General features: G+C 39.2%; 2 protein-coding genes across 5 annotated transcripts in view; one reads left to right on the top strand and one right to left on the bottom strand.

Annotated features, from left to right (window-relative positions):
* COTL1 (coactosin like F-actin binding protein 1) overlaps positions 1-15019 on the bottom strand; it is a 59107-nt gene extending 44088 nt beyond the window's left edge. The window contains exons 1-2 of one of the 2 annotated variants that reach the window (XM_074286331.1): positions 14438-15019; positions 13974-14056 (exon numbers count right to left, since the gene is read on the bottom strand). In XM_074286331.1, coding sequence (XP_074142432.1) covers positions 13974-14056; positions 14438-14514 — 160 coding nt within the window. In that variant the 5' untranslated portion in view covers positions 14515-15019. The remainder of the gene's footprint in view (positions 1-13973; positions 14057-14437) is intronic. The other variant, XM_074286332.1, reaches the window with a different exon arrangement.
* The window catches only part of KLHL36 (kelch like family member 36), a 63439-nt gene continuing 44805 nt past the window's right edge, over positions 980-19613 (top strand). Inside the window, exons 1-2 of one of the 3 annotated variants that reach the window (XM_074286328.1) lie at positions 9789-9870; positions 11506-11583. The gene's annotated coding sequence lies outside the window, so the exon portion shown is untranslated. Of the gene's footprint in view, positions 1466-9788; positions 9871-11505; positions 11584-19613 lie in introns of those variants that run through there. The other 2 variants (XM_074286324.1, XM_074286325.1) reach the window with 2 other exon arrangements.

Raw genomic sequence — 19613 nt, 5'->3', positions numbered from 1 at the left:
CTGTGTGCAAAGCACTGGGGATACAAGAAGAGGCAAAAAACAGCCCCTGCCTCCAGTCTAATGGGAAAGACAACATGCAAACAAATTTATAACAGTCAAGCTATATCCAAGACTAATGTGAAGTAATTGAAAGGAGGAACACTCTGGAATTAAAAGGGGTTGGGGAAAATTTCTTAGGATATTTTGAGATTTAAAGAAAGCCAAGGAGATCAGTAGTTGAAGAGGTGGAGGGAGAACTTTCCAAGCATGGAAGTCAGGTGGAGGAAATGCCCTGATCTGAGAGATGGAATGTCTTACTCATGGAGCATCCAAGAGTCCAGTGTCAATGGATTGAAGAGTAAGATTGGGAGTAAGATGTAAGAAGATTTGAAAGGCAAAAGGGGGATGGATAGGTTATGAGGGGCATTTAGAATTTGCTCCTGGAGGTAACAGGAAGCCACTGGAATTTGTTGAGTAAGGGAGTGACAAGATTGGACTTGCATTTTAGGAAAACCACTTTGGTGGCTGAATGGAGGATGGGAGACTTGTCCCAGGCAGATTAACCAACTGGCTATTGCAGTAGTGTAGGTATGAAAATATGAGGGCCTGCAGAGTGGGAGCAGTGTCAAGAGATCATAATTAAATCTATGGGGTTTGATAAGCTCATTGAATGAGACAGAATAGAGAGAGAAGAGAAGCAAGATCATTATTGGTCCTCTGGAATCATTAGTGCTTTAGAGTTTATAAGATTTTCTGGTTGGTCATTACATTGATCAGGAAACATTATCCCTTTAAGGATATAGACTCTGACATAGAAGAATGCTGAAAATTTTCTCCCCTTTGCATTTGCTAGTCTTACCTGCAAATAAAAAACTATTATAATCTTCAACTCAGCAACCTTGTAGTTTGAAATGTACCATGAAAACCCACAATTGTCATCAAATGACTGAATTAACAATGTGAGTAATAATGGAGTGATGCAATCAGAATTCCAAAGACATGAGTATCATGTCTACTTCCTACTCTTTGAGGAAAAAAACATTTTCCTGGCACAGAATCAGGCAAATTAACATTTGATTTCTAAGCATACTGATGGCAAGAAACATTAAGTGGCAAATTTTCACCACTGCCTGCAGAAGGCAGTCTCTGGCATCCTGCCCCCCAGCCAAAGCCACAAGCTTGGGCCTGTAAAGCCAATGCATCAAAATTAAGTCCTTGGATAATGCAGCAAATGCTTGGAAAAGATCAGCCAAGCTTCCAATAACAGCCAAATTAAACAGTCGTCATCACAGAGCTGGGCCTACTGCTGAGAGGGATACAGGGAACCAGGAGCCCAGGAGGGAAACCAAGGCCACTTCCCTTAGCTAGGAGGAGATGTCCGTGCTTGCTCAGGCCAGCTCAGCAGTTTGGGAGGGATCTTTACCTGCATCAGGGACCAGGACCTCCCACAACTACATACCCCCAAACCCTCATTTGGGACACAGAGGTAGGTAAAGAGCTGATGGAGCCCATACTAAAGAAGTCATATGAGAGAGAAAGAAAAAGAAACCGAGACAGAACAAGTCAGAAAGACCAAATCAGTGAGAGAGGAGAGAGAGAGAAAGAAAGAGACAGAGACAGAGAAACAGAGAGAGAGAGATGAGGAGATGGAGAGACAGAGACAGAGAGAATAGAATAGAGATATGGCAAAGAGATAGAAACAGAAATACACAAACACAGAGAGACAGAGAGACAAAGACAGGCTGAGGAAAAGAGAAGACAGAGGGAAGCATGGAAATATGGAGAGATTTCTGCCCCCTAAAAAGCAATCTCATTAGCAAACTAGGTTTAGGAAAGGTTGCCTGGAATATGAACACTGAAGAAAAGAATAACAAGAACACTGGACTAGGAGGGTCATGACTTCTGTCCTTCATTAGCTATATTATCTTGAATAAGTCACTTTCTTTCCCTGGGCTATTTATTTGAAAAAACAGGAAATACAGTTATAATGATATTAAATGACAGCTGTGAAGAAGAGTATTTGCCCTGAAGTTGATAGGATGAGACAGTAACAGACAGAAAGAAGGCAGCCTGGTTTGTGGGAAGAATCATGAGCTGTCAAGTCCAGAGATTGGGGTTCTAATAACTCCCATAGTCATTTATTAAGTGTCTCCTCATTATCACCAACCAGCATTTATTAAGTGCCTACTGTGTGGCAGACACTATGCTAAGCACTGGGGAATGCAAGAAAGGCAAGAATACAGTATTTGCCTTCAAGAAACTTACATTCTCATGGGAATGTGAAAGGATTCTCCAATGTATAAATGTTTCTCGAACATGAGGAAGCTAGAAGTTCCTCAAAAATAATGGGCAAACTTTCTTATTGGTCTTACATACCGGAAAAACTGCATTCTTATGATATAAAGTATTGCCCTAGTCTCAGCCATGCTAACTAATATTTGGCTGCTCTCTCTGGGGTCTGAGGCAAACCACTTCATTTCTCTGGGTCTTGATTTCTTTATCGGGAAAGTTAGAGGGCTGCAGTAGATGATCTCTGAGATCTGGGCTTTGAGAATTGATTGGAATGGGCCCCTGGCCAACCCATGCTCTGTGCCTATGGTATAGGCAAAGTAGACAACCAAACTACAACTCTAGAAGCCTAGTGATGAAACTTGCCCACCTGCCTCCTGACAAAAAGATAATGGACTCAGGTGTATACACATACACACACACATACATACATGCAAAAATACATACTTGTGCATGTTCAGGGATATGGCCAGTTCAGGAATTTGTTTTGCTTGGCTACATTTTTGTTATAAGGGTTTTATTTTGAATTTCCCTTTTTTTTTTCCTCCCAAAAGGGTGGGGGAAAGCAGAGGGAGAGAAAATAGATGTGTTAACTAAAAAGGCCTGCTGCCTTGATGATCTGAGGAGGGAGTGTGTACATGAATTGTATCGCACCTTCCCAGAGATTAAGTTGGTCCTGAGGTTAATCTCCAACAAAAGCATATCTAGCCTTCTGCTATCAAGAGCCAACATTCCAACTTTCCAATGGCCATTCCAGCCTCAGTACAAATCCCCAGGCTTCCTCCTATTGAGCCCTAGATCAATCCCTGGGAAGATGGGGGAGGTTCTATAACTTAAATCCTTGCAGCATACCAGGAAAAAAAAATTACCACTAGAGGAATATGATAAAAAAAATATTTGGAAATCACTGGTATAGGGTTCCATGCTAGTTTCAGTTCTGCTTCTAACTAGTGTGTGACCTTCCCCAAGCCACCTCATCTCTCTGAGTTCCAATATCTTCTTCTCCTATTGGGGGAGAAGGGAGTCGGTTCAGAAAGCCTCTAAGATTCCTTTTGGATCTGATTATATTAAAAGCAAGGACAAAACTACAAGGAAGTTCACTTGCATGGGCTCAGATTCCCTCAGAATCCCACTGAGATGGGTAAAGATCAAATAAAGAAGAAAAAACTCCTTTGGGGGAAGAGCTCTTAGATATTTTAATAATATTTAAATTTATATAGTGCATTAAAGTTTGCAAAGCACTTTACAAGTAGTATCTCGTTTGATCTCATAGCATCCCTGCAAGCAAAATCCCCATTTTATAGATGAGGAAACTAAGGCAAATAGTGGTTAAGTGAATGACTTGCCCAGGATCACACAGCTACTCGGAATCTAAGGCAAGATTGGGATTCGGGTCTTCCTGGAGGATTTGACAATCCACCCATTGGGTTTTCTAACTGCTTTGTACCACTCAAGTGGATATGGGATCTCATCAATTTAGATGTTCTGTCCACTTCAAGTTGACCACACCAGCTCTTCCCATGTTTCATTTGGCCACAGGGAGTAACTTACCATGCTGGAAATCTTTGCTTTCTCCTGACTTCAAAATTCAAGCAGAACATTGGGTTACTCCTTATATATTCCTCAGCCCATCTTCTCTTCCTAGCCCACATATATCCTTTATTTCTGGTTAGTCAGTTGGATGTTTTTGCCTTGTACGCACCATGGGACTCTCCATTGTCCTAATCACGTGGCTTCCTTCAAGTCCCCGCTGCAGACCTTATCTGAGAGCCTTCCCTCCGAGATGACCCCAGTCTTATCCTGCCTACGGCTAGTTTGTACACAGTAGTCTCAGCCATTAGAATGTAAGCGTCTTCAAAGAAGGGGCTGTGTTTTACCCAGCTCTTAATCAGTACCTGGTATCCAGTAGGTGCTCAATAAATGCTTGCTGCCATGACTTGATCAGTTCTTTGGAGACCATGATGCTATATCATCACCAGTAGAATATTGGTATTAAAATGATGAGCCTTACTTTCTCAGAGAAGTTTGGGCCCCTTAAAGGGAAGCTACAAAGTGGGGGGAATCCCATGTGGTTGATTCTAATGCCTTCCCATTTTTAAGCAAGAAGCTGTTTTCCTTTAAATTGTAAATGAGACTGCATATTCAATATGCTAGTTCTCTAATGACCTAATATGGGGTCATTCCTTTATTTATACAATGGTCTCCTAAAGATTTCTCCGAAGAGGATATAATAAGGATGTACAGTTAACACCCCATTTATCTGAAGGTCACAACTTCCTTTGACTTGGGCCAAACAGGCATCTCAGTGTCATTTAGTTTCTTCCATGGGAGGGGTCTAAAGATAAATACAGAAAAAATAAAAAGGAAATTACAAGCAGGGGAGGCTGCGGAATCTGGACAGAAGGGAAAAAATAGGATTAGGAAAGCCTGCTCATATAGAGGTGCTCAGCACAGTGCCTGGTGCAGAACAGGCGCCCGGTCAATGCTTATTCACTTTCCTTCCCTCCCAGGCTTCAGTAGCCCCTAAGAGGATGAGTATATCACAGCATCACAAAATCCAAGAATGATAGAGTTTACCCGGCTTGAAAGTATGTCCAGTCCCATCCTCATTTCACAGACAAGAGAAACTTGAGCCCCAGAGAAAGGAACTGATTTGCCCAAGAGCGTGCAACTAAATAAATGTTCATTTCTCTGAGATAAAATACTTAAAGCGCTTTGCAAACTTTAAGTATCATATAAATGCTAGTTCTTATTACACAGTCCAACTCATTCATTTTCCAAGAGAGGAAACTAAACAATCGTGGGATCATAAATTTAATTAATCTCTCAGTTAATCCATCAACATATATTAAGTGGCTACTATGTACCAGGCACTAACCATGCAAACTATACCTCTCATTAAACAAATAAGGAAACAGAGGCGTGCCCATGGTGACACAGAGATAGGTTTGAAAAGAGAAAGAATGACTCCTCCAGTCATACAAGTTAATAAGTGATTAAGTTAGGACTAGCTCTCAGATTTTTGTCTCTGTCTCTGTCCCTGTGTGTGTCTCTGTCTATCTGTCTATCTCTTTCCCTTCCTCCCTCCTTCCCCCTCCCTTCCTCTCCCTCTCCTTCCCTTCTCCTTCTTCTTCTACCTCCCCCTCTTTCCCCCTCCCTCTCCCTCCCCCTCTTTCTCTCTTTCCCTTCCCTCCTCCCTCTTTCTCTCTTCTCTGTCTCTCTCTCTCTGTCTCTCTCTCCTCTCTGTCTCTGTCTCTGTCTCTCTCTCTCTGTCTCTCTTTGTTTCTCTCTGTCTCTCTCTGTCTCTCTCTCTGTCTCTCTGTCTTCTCTCTCTCTCTGTCTCTCTCTCTCTCTGTCTCTCTCTCTGTGTGTGTCTCTCTCTCCTCTCTCTCTCTGTCTCTGTCTCTCTCTCTCTCTCCTCTCTCTCTCTGTCTCTGTCTCTCTCTGTCTCTGTCTCTCTGTCTCTCTCTCTCTCTCTCTGTCTCTGTCTCCCTGTCTCTCTTTCTCTCTCTCTCTCTCTCTTTCTCTTTCTCTCTCATCAGGTCTCTTGATTCCTACCTTAAGGAATTAAATAAAATGCTGAACTTGAAATCCTTCAATGCTCAGCTCAGCTACATTTTCCTTATAATTGTAAACTAGGGATGAGACCTCCTATGCCTCACTGGGCTGCTATGAGGAATAATTGAGACAACAGATGGAAAGTGCTTCTTAGACCTTCCACCACGTGTGCATGTACAGCAACTAGCAAACGTTGAGCCAAAGGAAAAACTGAATGAAATCCAAGATAATCTTTAAAAAGCCAGGAAGACCCATCACATTTTAGAAACACTTTCCCTCAAAAACAATTCCCATTCTTTAAAAAATATGAAAGGTAAGGCTTCAGGCAGCTGGAAAATTCATTTATAACAAATGCTATCAGTATCAGATAAATTAGGTGTTCCTGTCATTAAAGAACCTAGGAGGAGCCCCAAACTCCTAGGCCATATGCCAAAGTAAGGATTTCAAAAAGGTGGATATAAAGTTGGGCACATCAGTCACTGCTTGTGTGTGTGTGTGTCTCTCTGTCTCTCTCTCCCTCTTTCTTTCTGTCTCTGTCTCTCTCCCTTCTTCTCTGTCTCTCTCTGTCTCTGTCTCTCTCCCTTCTTCTCTGTCTCTATCTCTTTCTGTATGTCTCTGTCTCTCTGTGCCCCTGTCTCTCCCTCTTTCTCTGTCTGTGTGTGTGCGCATGCATGCACACATCTGTACATGTTTCTGTGTGGATAAGGGCTATGATTTCATTGATAAAGTGAACTTTCTTTTAAGGAAATTTCCTCAACCAATACAGGCCAATATTGTATCTGCAGCTTAATAGTCTAAAGAGAATTGCCTAGAGCACAGACAGTTTAAGTGACTTGCCCAGGGTGACATGACCAGTATGTGTCAGAAGTAGTCAGAAGTAGGCCCTGAATCAGATCTTTCTAGCTTCAAGACCAGATTTCTACAGGATATGCCATAATGTCTATCTGGCAGAGAAAGAGAGAGAGAAACAGAGACAAAGACAGAGAAAGGCAAAGAAAGATGGAGGGGCAGAGATAGAGACAGAGACAGATACTCAGAGAGAGACAAAGAGAGATGGAGAGGCAGGGGCAGAGACAGAGAGACAGAGATAGACACTCAAAGAGAGATGGAGGGGCAGAGACAGAGACAGTGAGAGAGACAAACATAGAGGGAAGAAGAGCGGGAGAGAATGAAGGATAGAGAAAAAGGGAGACAGAGAAATGGGTGGATAGAGATGGAGAGATGGACAGATGGGTGGGTGAATAAGATAGATGCATTGATGGATAATTAGATAGAACTATACATAGACAGATAGATGGATATGTTGATAGATGAATAGATAGAAAGATAGGCAGACAGCTACAGAGAGATCTTAATAAATGGTAGATAGATAAATAGATGGATAAAGAGATGATAAATGAATGGATGGATAGATAGAATAAATAGACAGCTACACAGATAGAAGGATAGATATATAGGCTATATAGACAAATGGATAAATAAATAGATCATACATAGATGGACAGATAGGATAGATAGATAAATAGGAAGATAGATGGATGGATAGGCAGAAGGATAGATAGATAGATAGATAGATAGATAGATAGATAGATAGATAGATAGATGTATATTACTGTATAGAACTGAGTTTTCAAAGGCTAGGATTTGAAGCTTCAGAAGATCCTGTCAAGCCAACAAAGTTGAGGGATAAAGGACTGAATAGACTGTGATTGCCATCTCTCTAAAGACCAGTCTAATGATTCATTACCAGAGGTTAGTTCCAGGGCAGATTTTTCAGGTCAGATCATCTAAGATACAGAGAAGAAACTCATGGAAATGATGTCATTAAGCCTTGAAGTATGGAAAGAAATGGGTATTGAAGAAAGAGCATTGATTCCTGAATCAGAACTGAATTTGAACCCTAGTTTTGCCAGGGAGAGCGTTAGGTGGCACCATAATTGATAGTGTGCTAGTCTGGAGTCAGGTAAACCTGAATTCAATCTAGCCTCAGATACTTCATTTAACCTCTCTCTCAGTTTCCTTAACTGTAAAATAGGGCCATAATAACAGCTGCATCTCAGGGTTGTGAGTATCAAATGAGAATATTTGCAAAGCATTTGGTTCAATGATTGGCATATAATAGGTACTATATAAATGCTAGATATTACCTTTACTACTTTCTAGACACTTTCCTTCTCTGGTCCTGCTTCCCCATTCACATATAATAAATAGATAGGACTAAGGGTTTTCTAAGGTCCATCCCATTTCTAAATTCCATGAAGCCTATGTAGTTCTTTATTCCAGCAAACCAACCGTCTAGAACAAATCCTAAGGATAAGCTGCCATGAGTGGAAAGACTGATGTGATAAAATCAATGAACAAGACAGGGGGCATCATCCTCAGACACCAGGAAAGGTTACCTAGACTGGCAGCTAGTGAGAGGTGCCATGCATTGCTGTGTTTTTTCTTTTTTCTTTTTTTTTCCCCCTGAGGCTGGGGTTAAGTGACTTGCCCAGGGTCACACAGCTAGGAAGTGTTAAGTGTCTGAGACCAGATTTGAACTCAGGTTCTCCTGAATTCAAGGCTGGTGCTCTATCCACTGCGCCACCTAGCTGCCCCTGCTGTGTTTTTTCTAACCCATAATTGAAACAGACTCACAAATACTTAACATATAAATGCATAAAGTAATGGATTGCGTTTGATTACTGGATTCTAAAATATTTAGCACAGTGCCTAGCAAAGTGTTGGTACTATTTACATACTAGCCACTATCATGATCATCAAAATCATCATCACCATCACCATCACCATCACCAACATCATCATCATTTTCTTAAAAAAACAAAACAAAACAAAAACCCAACCCTTCCAGTTTAATCCTTTACCTAAATTTATCCAACAAGTTTATAAGTTTAATGCATGTCAAGGTGGCTGAGATTCTATGCAATCATTCTGTAAAACAGTTTGGAATTATGCAAAAAAAAATTATTAAAATACCCATGTCCTTTGACACAGAAATTCTACTGCTAGACTTACATCCCCAAGGAAGCTATTGCTAAGAAGAAAGGATCCACAAACATCAAAATATTTGTAACTGATATTTGTGATAGCAAAGAATTTGCAATAAAATATATGCCCATGGATTAGGGAATGGCTAAACTAAATGTAGTCCATTATTGTAAGGGAATATTACTATGCTATGAGAAACAGTGAAAAAAATGAATAGCAAGAAGCCTGGAAAAATTTACATGAATAGATGCAGAGTGAAGTAAGTATCGACAAGAAAACAATGTATACAATGACTACAACAACATCAGGTAAAAGAACAAACACAAAACGATTTAACAGTGAATAATACAAAATTACAAAGAACAAGCAGGTTCTAAAGTAGAAAGATAAGATGATACTCCCACCTCACTCCTTTGCATAGATGGGAGGTCCATAGGTATTATAGGTACACTGTCCATTTCTTCACATTTGAAGAATGTATTTTGCTTATTTTTTCCTTTTCCTTTTTTAAAATATTATGTGTTATATGAGACAGCTCTCTGGGAGGGGGAAGAATACTGGAGGACATTTTGGTGATTAAAAAAAAAGATCCATTTTTAAAACAACTTATTTTATTCAACACCCTACAAAAGACAAAGTAAAAAATTAGTTGCCATTCCAAGGGGCTTATATTTTTCTCCTAGTGGGTGAAGGGTGGTACAAGATATATCTCACCTGAGATTTTATTTCTTGCCTTGTGCTGTCTTTCTGTATTGTACAGGTTAATGAATAACAAATCTGAGTTTTTATTCTGACTATTATTAGGCAACAGGGTAACTGTCATAAGTCACTCTAGCTCTCTGGGACTCAGTTTCTCTACCTATAAAACATAGAAATCAAATGTGATGATCTCTAAGGTCCCTTTCTAATTTTAACATACTATGTTCTAAGATCCCTTCAAGTTCCAAATTCTGTGACTATGATGCTATCAACCCATGCTCAATAGAACCAGAAAATGAAAGCAGTGGACTTCAAGACCCATCCTAGGGCATCATTCATTAAATATCCTGAACTCAGGTATTTAAGTATTTTAGGGTTCTTTTTTCTTATTTTTTCCTTCTAAAATGTAACTAAGCTAAAAGGAGGCATCTAGATTTCTGGAAGAGAAAGAAATCTAGGCCTTTTCATACTGCTCCCTCATTTGTGAAGGAAGAGTTGAGATAAACTAGAAATTTGCTAAGGTTCTTCAAATCTAGATTTAAATCCAATAATCTCCCACAATAACGAGGTTAGGGTGGTAACTGGTAACTCAAAGTCAAGAAAATGTGATTTCAAATCCTCCCTCCCTCTACTATATACTGTCTGTGTGGTCACAGGTAAATCATTTAATCTTATGAAACATCCAGACAATTCTCTAAAATCAGAGAGTTGCCTATTGGAGTTGGTAGAGGAAATATCCATTCCAAGGAATAACCTTGCCCCCATGATTCAGTTAAATGTCAGATCAAAAAAGGAAAAAAAAATTCCCCTTAATATTTTATCAGAAGCTAATCTAGGCAATATCGATACCAGATTTTGGCCTTCTCCTTGGCTTTGGTCCTCGCTTTTATTACCTCAAGGTCTTCAGTGCTGTGCTAAAGGGTTGGTTGATAATATTCATTGAACACTGATAAAATATCTATCATGTACTATGCAGTGAAAGGCTTAAGACACACTTCCCTCCCCAACTCCCCCATTCCCAGGATATTTACCTTCTCTTAAAGGGATCTTAGAAGACTAATAAGCCTTTGAACCCAAAGAAATTTTTTCAAAATGTTGAAATTTCAAACAAGGCCAATGGGGGAAAGCATACTCTGATCTCAGCAAGAGGTGCAAAATAAGAAAGGGAGTGACTTTCTTGTTCCTCAAAAAAATTATGCTATGGCTCAATCTTGCTGCTGCTTATAATAACCAATAGATTTCAGTTATTCTGTCTATAGAAGATAAGAAAGGTGCCCTTTGATATCTTTAGTTTGAGATCATATGTCACTGTATGTCATAGAGAAGAGAGAACAGCCCAAGAAGACGAGTTTAGAGCACAGCTTGCATACAAGCTGCCTATGTGATCATGAACAAATAACTAAACCTTAAAATTTTAAGTTAGGGAGGTCACACTCAAAATAAAACTTGGGGCCATTAAAGGGTATATAAAGATCCCTGCAGTTCTGCATATTGACTTGATTTTCAAATGTAGTATCATCTGTTTTATTGTATTTTTTTCTTAAGTATTTCTCAAATACATTTGAATCTGACAAGTATTCTGCCCCATATTTGACCCCTTTATTCTGGGAAAGTCTCTAAGACATTAAGTTGCAGGAACTTGAATAGGGAAAGGATCTATTCCCACTTACTCTAACTACACTTCTGGAATTTTTAAGATGTATCAGATATTTATATTGATTCTCTCTTGAAGTTAGAAACATACCCTAAAAAATGTTTCATTTTTAGAATATTAGAAGATAGTACTATTCCCTATCCCAATCCCAAAGGGCAAAAAACTCATTGGCTATTTCCGAGTTTGGTTACCTGGGATCTTGTTATTCTGAGTTTTGTTACTAGTTTATTAGCGAATATGTAGCATTAAAATGTTTGTTCATATTGATTGAATAGAACAATTCAATTCAGTTTCAAGTCCCTAAGGAAGGGAAACCTTCTTCCCTTTTCCTCTTCCAGGTGAAGCTCTGCCCCACCCCCCTTTACAAACCTTCAGGAACAGAATTCAGGGAATAAGAGAAAACTCGCATCCCAGAGGTATGTCCCACTGGGAGGGAAAGAACAGTTGCTATGTGGTTTCTTACTCTATGGTATTCTCTTTGTGGAAGAGTTCAAAAATAACCCTGTCTGCCAGAGAGATGTTTTCCCATCTGTGTAATCACAGGTTTTCTGGTCTATTTCATAACCAAGTCTTCGGTTCCTACTTTGTCGGGTACCATAGAAAGAGGAAGAAGCTGAGGATGTGGGTTCTGGTCCTGCCTTTTACTCCCTGTGAAACCTCAATCGAATTCATTCCCTGGCCCTTAGTTTTCTCATCTATAAAACAGAGATGACATTAATATCACCTACCCTTCCAGGAGCAGTGAAGGTTAAATGGAGTCAAAGTGAGTATGGACTAATTACAAAATACTACATTTGAAATATGCCAGGAAGAGACTCTTATAGTTTGTAAGTGGCCAAGAATTGGCTAAGGATCACATGGAAGCTTCTGAACCTCTGATAAAGCTGTCACAGAGATTAACCAAAGTAAATCCAAACACTGCCCATTGTGAGTGGGAGGGGGGGAGATACTCTAAAGACTGAGTGAGGGGAAGCTGGAACACATGCTTGGCACTAGGGTAACAGATGGTTTAGGGAGCAAAAGCAAACCCTTTCTGAGGCAGATTGGGTTTTTTTTTTTTTTGTTCTACTTGTCACTTGTAAGACTCAGCCAGCAACAGCCTAGGAAACATTTTTAGCTGACAACTCACTGTTGCTCAGCACCACTGCTCCAAGAGTGAAGAAAGTTAGCAAAAGGGCATAGCCCCACCCCACCAAAAAGAAGAAGGAAACAAACACTAATAAGAGGGGGAGGCAAGAGAAGAGACCTTCTGACATTGAGTTCTGTGGAAAGAACTGGAAATTTTAATTAGGAAATTTTAAAGTGATCCCCTTTCATCCATTATTACTTTCTCCCATTTGACCAGGATAACAAACTTTGTGATTACCACCAGTCTGCCTTTTGTTTGCAGATGTTTTTTTTTTGTTGTTGTTGTTTTTTGTTTGTTTTTTTTTTTTCTCTAAGGGGCTGGTTAATGGCTGAACAGCTTTCAGATGAGACCTGCTTCCTGAGCTCATACATGAACTCCCAAAGTTCAAGGGTGAGAAATCTGATCTTCAGTATGTGCTGGGTTGGCATCTCCCCAAAATATTTCTGAGTTTACCTGTGATTTGTTAAACCACCAAAGAAAGAAAGAAAGAAAAATTCTCCAGTTCATACTCTGAAGTGAGATCCACTCCACCAGCTGCACAGTTAACAACCTGTATTTCAGATTCTGGATTGGAGGGGAAGAAGACTTCACCCCTTTAGAGAAATTAGACATATATTCGGAAGCATAAACCCGGGAGACATTTCCGATGCTATTATAATACTTGGAAATTACATTTTCACTATTGTCTACTCCCTCCCTCCCAGGGAAGCAACTCTTCCTAGTATATCGGCTCTCAGCTGCCAACACTGTGAAGACGGATCTCACCAAACTAAAGCTTAGGTGGGGAGAACTTGGGTGATTCGCCAGTATAGGCTGTAGATGCGCTAAGCTCCAGGTAGGATCCGACAAAGCTCAAGTTCCAGAAGAATTGCTTTTGGGAATCGGGAGGCTAACTAATTGACAGCTCTAAGACCCCAAACCAACCACTCCAGAGCAGCAACATCACGTGGCTCTATTCCATGCTTTAACCCATACCCTACAAAGCCTTTTTGGACTAGAACTCGGGAGTGTAGCAATCAATAAATCAATTAATAAATATTTATTAAATTAAGCCTACTAGATGGCAGGTACTATAGTACTATGTGCCGACCGTTGTGCCAAGCGCTATGGCTACAAAAAGGAGCTCCCAATCTAATGGGAGGAGGACCGAGAGGAAGAGAATACTCCAACCTCACTCTCCACCCAAGAGTTTCCAAGACCAAGAAGAAGAATTTGACGCATTTGCTCTAACACTGTCCTACTGAGATTTTGATGGCAAAACAAAAGAATTAGCAAGTTTTGAGTCTGGGGCTATATTAGGAGTAATCTGCAGAGATGTCACGACACTACGTAAGTGGGGAAAGGGATTTTTTAAAATGATGACTTGAATATCCTAAGTAGTGAAAGACAATAGGATCGCCTTGCTCAGTTACAGAAGTGACTCTTAGCCCGCAGTAACGTGAACCTTGCGGAAGCCGAGAGAGAGCCTGCGATGGACAAGGGCGTCCTGAGCCAGTGGTGTTTGAACCACTGCCTATATCCAGAGAAGGATAGTAAAAACGTTCTCATCCAATCTCATCCGAGGGGCTGGGATCAGGAAAATGGGCGCATTCGGAGTTTGCACAAGCAACTGACAACACGCAGGAATAAATGCTCTTGCTGGTGCGCGATCAAAACGCGGGGCTGGCGTGCGCTTACCTGTGCATTCCTGGATAAAGGATTGGTACTCGGTTCCCTGCTCTCCAGGCACAATGGTGGACCCGTTGTATTTAAAAGTCACCCTTCGGGACGAAAGTAAGAAAAAACGAACATTTGGATCTGACTGGTGACACGCTTCCAAACCAGAGCAAAAACGGGACTTTGGCTTTTTATTGGAAGGGGGGAACTTAAAAAGGATGCTTCTTTACCTAATTCGTTTACTACCCGAAAATGGCTCAGATGAGCCAGCCAGCCACATAACCCCCTCCCTTTTTTTTTTTTTTTTTTTTTTTTAATTCGGTGGAGAGGCTGGGACCAATTCACTACTTGTAAAATCATTTACAAGTTCACCTCCGCCTAACGGCAAGAGGGCAGCGGCCGCTGAGGCTGAACTGCATTTTGTGCAGTTCTGACTCTCTTTAGTCGAGGAAATCGGGGGACCAGACAAGAACTCTGAAGCTTACCAGATGACATTTGTGCTATCATCCCGCACGAGATTGTACGCCTCCCGGCAGGCTTCTTTATCGATCTTTGTGGCCATCTCTTGTGACCAGAAACTGGATTCCAGGAAAAAAGAGAAAAAAAAAAAAAAAAAGGAAAGAGTGCCAAAAAGGATGAACCACTTGGGGAAGAGACAAGGAGAAAAATCCCAACACTTGACAATCCGAGAAGGTGGGAGGGTCTCAGAACTCAGCAACAACAGCTTTAGCAAGATCCAAAAAGTCTCGAGTGAGAGATTGATGCCAGAGCCTAGTGCTTGCAACACCTCGGTAGGAGCTAGCACTGCCCGCTGCCTACTGAATGAGCTCTTAAGGAGGTGCTTAACCCGCTCACTGCGGGCTGGCAGGGCGGCTCGCCTTCCCAGTGCTGAGTTAAGTCTTTGTCTATTGGTCCCGAGTCAGCCGGCTTGCCACGGGGAGGCCCCAGATCGCTTTCTGCATTTCCACCAATCAGAACGAGAAGCACTCGGGAGGACACCCCTATTCCAGAGCAGCAGAATGGTTTTTACCTCAAACCTCCCTCCCCCTCTCTTCTCCTTAGGCTACGGGTCTTTCTCCTCCTCCTCTTTTGATTCTCTTCTGCTGCAAGGCATTACTGGGATTTCTGTGTTAAAGTGATGTAACCGACTCGAGCTATAAATGACAGTTCGGCTCTGACCAAAATTCACTTGGTGATCTTCAATAAAGGAGTTGGGTAGACTGGACATTTTCATGATGAGCCAGGGACATATAAGGAAGCGTGAATTAAATACACTTTATTCTTCATAAGGGATGACTGTAAAAACCGAGAGATTTTTGAGAACATCTAACCCAATCCTCTGATTTTATAGAGGGGGAAACGGAGATTTAGTGACCTGACCAAGGTCATGAAAGTAATTAATTTTATGAATAATCAACTCAAAGGAAGATTTTAAATGCTCGTTTGGAAACCGCATTCATTGGGTATGACAAGTAATAAGGCAAGAGAAAACTTCCTTAGAATTCATTTTGTTTTTATTTGTGTCTTTTAAAATTTTTATTGAAGCTTTTTATTCTCAAAACATATGCGATGATAATTTTTCACCATTGACCCTTGCAAAACTTTGTGTCTTGTAATTCATTTAAAAGAAGAAAGGGATTCCAGAAGGTTTTGAAAGTAGAAATCCTGGAGATAGCTGTCCAGCATTTTTTCTGATATTTGGTCTGGACAGAAGGTGATGGACAAAACATTTGTCAAATGTTTTCTTTGTGCTTAGCTGTGTGAGATAGCTGTGGGCTATTAAAGTAAAATCTAGCTTTCAAGGGGATTTAGAGATGGAAGATCACAGTGGGCAGAAGTTCTGAAATCAGAAATATGAAAATATGAAAGCTGGAAGAGACCTCGAAGTCATAGACCTTTTAAAATTTCAAAGTATCTTAGAAGTCATCCAGTGCAGCCCATTCATTTTACAAAGAAGGAAACAAGCTCAAGGAGGTTACTTGCTTGAAGTCAGTTGGTGACAATCTTAGATCCCCTCAATGCTAATTTCAGTGTCCTCTCCACTTTCTTCACAATTATCATAATAAATCCAAGTCAGAGAAAGTTTTCTATCCAGAAAGCCCCAAACAATGAAAGGAAAAAAGGTTCATAAACTAGTTATTTAGTAGCAGTGGATAGGATCTTGGGTTTGGAGTCAGAAAGACTCATCTTCATGAATTCAAATGTGATCTCAGACACTAGTTGTGTGATCCTGGGCTAGTCACTCACCTTTCTTTGTCTGGGTTTCCTCTTCCGTAAAATGTGTTGGAAAAGGAAATGATAGGGGCAGCTAGGTGGCGCCAGTGGATAGAGTACCAGTCCTGAAGTCAGGAGGACCTGAGTTCAAATGTGACCTCAGAGACACTTCCTAGCTGTACGACCCACAATGAGGCTATAAAAGGGTTTAAGATTCCTGTTATGTTAATGAAGTAATGTATAAGAGCAAGTATTGCAAGATGAATAATATAATGCCTTACATTTATATGTATAGGTATATATATATATATATATATATATATATATATACCTATACATATAGGTATATGTTAATATATATATATATATATATATATATACCTATACATATAGGTATATGTTAAAATATATATATATACCTATACATATAGGTATATGTTAAAATATATATATATATATATATATATATAGTTTTCAAAGCATTTTCACATTCACATTCACATTCTATTCATTTGATTCCTGTACCATCACTTAGTAGATAGGTGATGTTGGTCAAGTTTTTCCTTTGTTTAAGTCTCAATTTCCTTATCTGTAAAATGGAGATAATGATGCTTGTGGGGAGAGGGAGTTGTGAGAGGAGCCCTTAGTAAAGCTGTTGTTCAGTCATGTCTGATTCTCTTTGGCAGTTGGGATTTTCTTGGCAAAAAAATACTGGAATGGTTTGACATGTCCTCCAGCTCATTTTACAGATGAAGAAACTGAAATAAACATGAAATTAAATAATTTGTCCAAGTAAAAGTAAGTGTCCACAAAAAATAAATGGCTGACACCATGAGATTTTTTTCCTTTCTTCAATTATTTCAATTGACAAGCATTTATTTTCTCTCCCTCATGCTCTTTTTGTTCTATTTTAAAAGAAAAACAAAAACCTAGTGGGATATAGTCAAGGAAAAAAAAAAAAAAGTTAAATGTTATTTGATCCTAACTGACACCCTATGGGGAAGGCACAGAGTATTATAGAAATGAGGAAACCAAGCAAAGAAAGACTGAGTTGTCAAAATTAGTATGTGTGTGCATTAAAAATGTATTAAGAATAAAAATTCAGAGGAAGCTTTTTCTTGGTTCTGCATTTGCTCTGACCTGCAAGTGTCAGAATGGAGGCTCCCCAAGGTGTTCTTTCACTTGCTCAAAGTCATACAATTAGGATCTGAAATTTAAAAGGAATTGGAAGCTTACTTGTCCAAGGTCATACAGAGGCAGAATATGTCCTCTAGCTCCAAAGAAAGAGAACAGCCAGATCCTGATTAAGATCCCGGGTTTGGAGTGGAGTGTGTGGACACTTTTATTTCTTCAGCCCAAAGTTACTCAAACCCTTCCTTTAATGATAGATAAAGCCCTCTGTATTCAAGTTTCTCTCTCTCTCCTGGTTGTGGCTGACCCCCCCTACTGGCTGTAAAGCATAAAGCATTTTTGTTTTTAGATTGGTCTAAGATTTGGAACATCCAGAGAAGAACATCTTTTATTTGTCAAGAGGATTAGAATTACAAGAAAATAAAGAAAAGATCTAGATTACAGATTCTTAACTTTTTTCTTCCTGTCATGGACCTTTTTGGCAGTCTAGTAAAAATCTATTTTCAGAAAAATTTCTTAAATGCATAAAATATAATATATATAGGATTACAAAGTAATAATAATAATTAACATTTATATAGAATGTACTTTGTTCCAGGCATCATGCTAAATACTGTGCAATTGTTACCTCATTTAATCCTCACAACAATCTTGTGAGGTGAGGTCAATTATTTTCCCCATTCTACAGTTTGAGGAAACTGAGGCAAAAAGATATAATGACATACAATGGGTCATATAGCTAGTAACTCTCTGAAATCAGATTTGAAATCAGATCTTTGTGATCCCAGATCCAGTGCTTAATCCACTAACCACCCAGGTATCTATATATTAATTATATTGAAATAGTTTGAAAAATATTTTTAGAAACAAATTTATGAGACTCAAGTTTAAGAATCTCTAGTCTAAATAATAATTTTATTTTAATTTTAAAAGAACTTCTGCTCTAGAAAAAGACCTATATGGACAAAAATATTTATAACAGCCCTTTTTATAGAGGGAAAGAATAGGACAAAAAGGGGAGAGATTCTCATTAATTGGAAACTGAGCAAGTTATGTTATAAGAATGGAATGGAATATTATTGTGTTGTAAGAAGTGACAAAGGGGATAATTTCAGAGAAACCTGAGAAGACTTGGATAAACTGATGCAAAATGAGATGGGAAGAATCAAGGGAACAACAGTCTTGCAAAAATTAACTTTTAAAAAATTAAGATTTCTGATCAACCCAATGACCAATCATAGTTTCAAAGGAACTTAATAAATTACTGACTGACTGGAATTAAAAGGCTTGGTTTGAATCCCACTTCATCAAGTACTTATTTGAATCCAGTGAAATCATTTCATGCCTCTGTTTTTTCTTTTCATGGCTGGTCTAAATTAGCTCTAATGTCCCTTTATTCTAGTTTTAAATCCTATTATTTTTATAGAAATGCTGGGCCACAGAGTTTGGATTTCATTCTGGAAATTTTAAGGAACTATTTCCAAAAAATCATCATGCTTGGACTGAGCGAACATCTTTGCTGCATTTCTCTGTTAACTTTCTAAGCAAATTCAGCCCTGTGGGCCTGTTGACCAGAAAACATGTCAGATTCTTAAAATGCTATCTTTTAAGCAGGCAAATGTAAAAACATTCTACAGTATGTGTGTGCATTAAAATGTATTAAGAATAAAAATTCAGAGGAAGCTGTATTGAATTTGTTCAAGCTGCTTTCTTGGTTCTGCATTTGCTCTGGTGGGAAAAAAAAAAAAAAAAAAAAAATTTCCCATCTCAGCTGAAGTCAATTGTTGTAGATGTGTGGCCTTGGCAAAAAGGTCAAAGGCATTTTGATATCCAATAGGCTTTAGGTATTAATAGAATCCTGTATTTGTGGACTCCATATAGTTGATAGCATATACAAACACTGGTACCATATTATGGTGAAGAAAGATCTTAGAGATCTAGAGATTTGGAAAGAAATTTTCCAAAACCAAGGCAGATAATTTGATTTAAGCAAGTGGGATAAAAGGTTCCTATTTAATCTTATGGAGCACCTGGATGCCAGTGCCTAATATATAATACAAAATAAATACTTAATGGTGAACATAGAGACTCACTTTTTTTTAACATTGGGTAATTTCATTTTCAACTTTGAGATATCAGGGCATAAAGAAAATAATTCAAAACATTTATAAGTTTCATAATCAAAAATTTTTTTGAAATCCAAATTCTCTTAATAAAAATAATAGTTGGTCTCTATGTAGCACAGAATTTTTTATGTCTTACTTCATCTTCTCTTCACAGCAACCCTGTGAGGTAAGTAAGACGTATATTGTTATC

The sequence above is a fragment of the Sminthopsis crassicaudata genome, chromosome 2 (genome assembly GCF_048593235.1).
Source record: "Sminthopsis crassicaudata isolate SCR6 chromosome 2, ASM4859323v1, whole genome shotgun sequence".
Taxonomy (NCBI): domain Eukaryota; kingdom Metazoa; phylum Chordata; class Mammalia; order Dasyuromorphia; family Dasyuridae; genus Sminthopsis; species Sminthopsis crassicaudata.
This window is presented reverse-complemented; position numbering and strand designations above follow the sequence as displayed.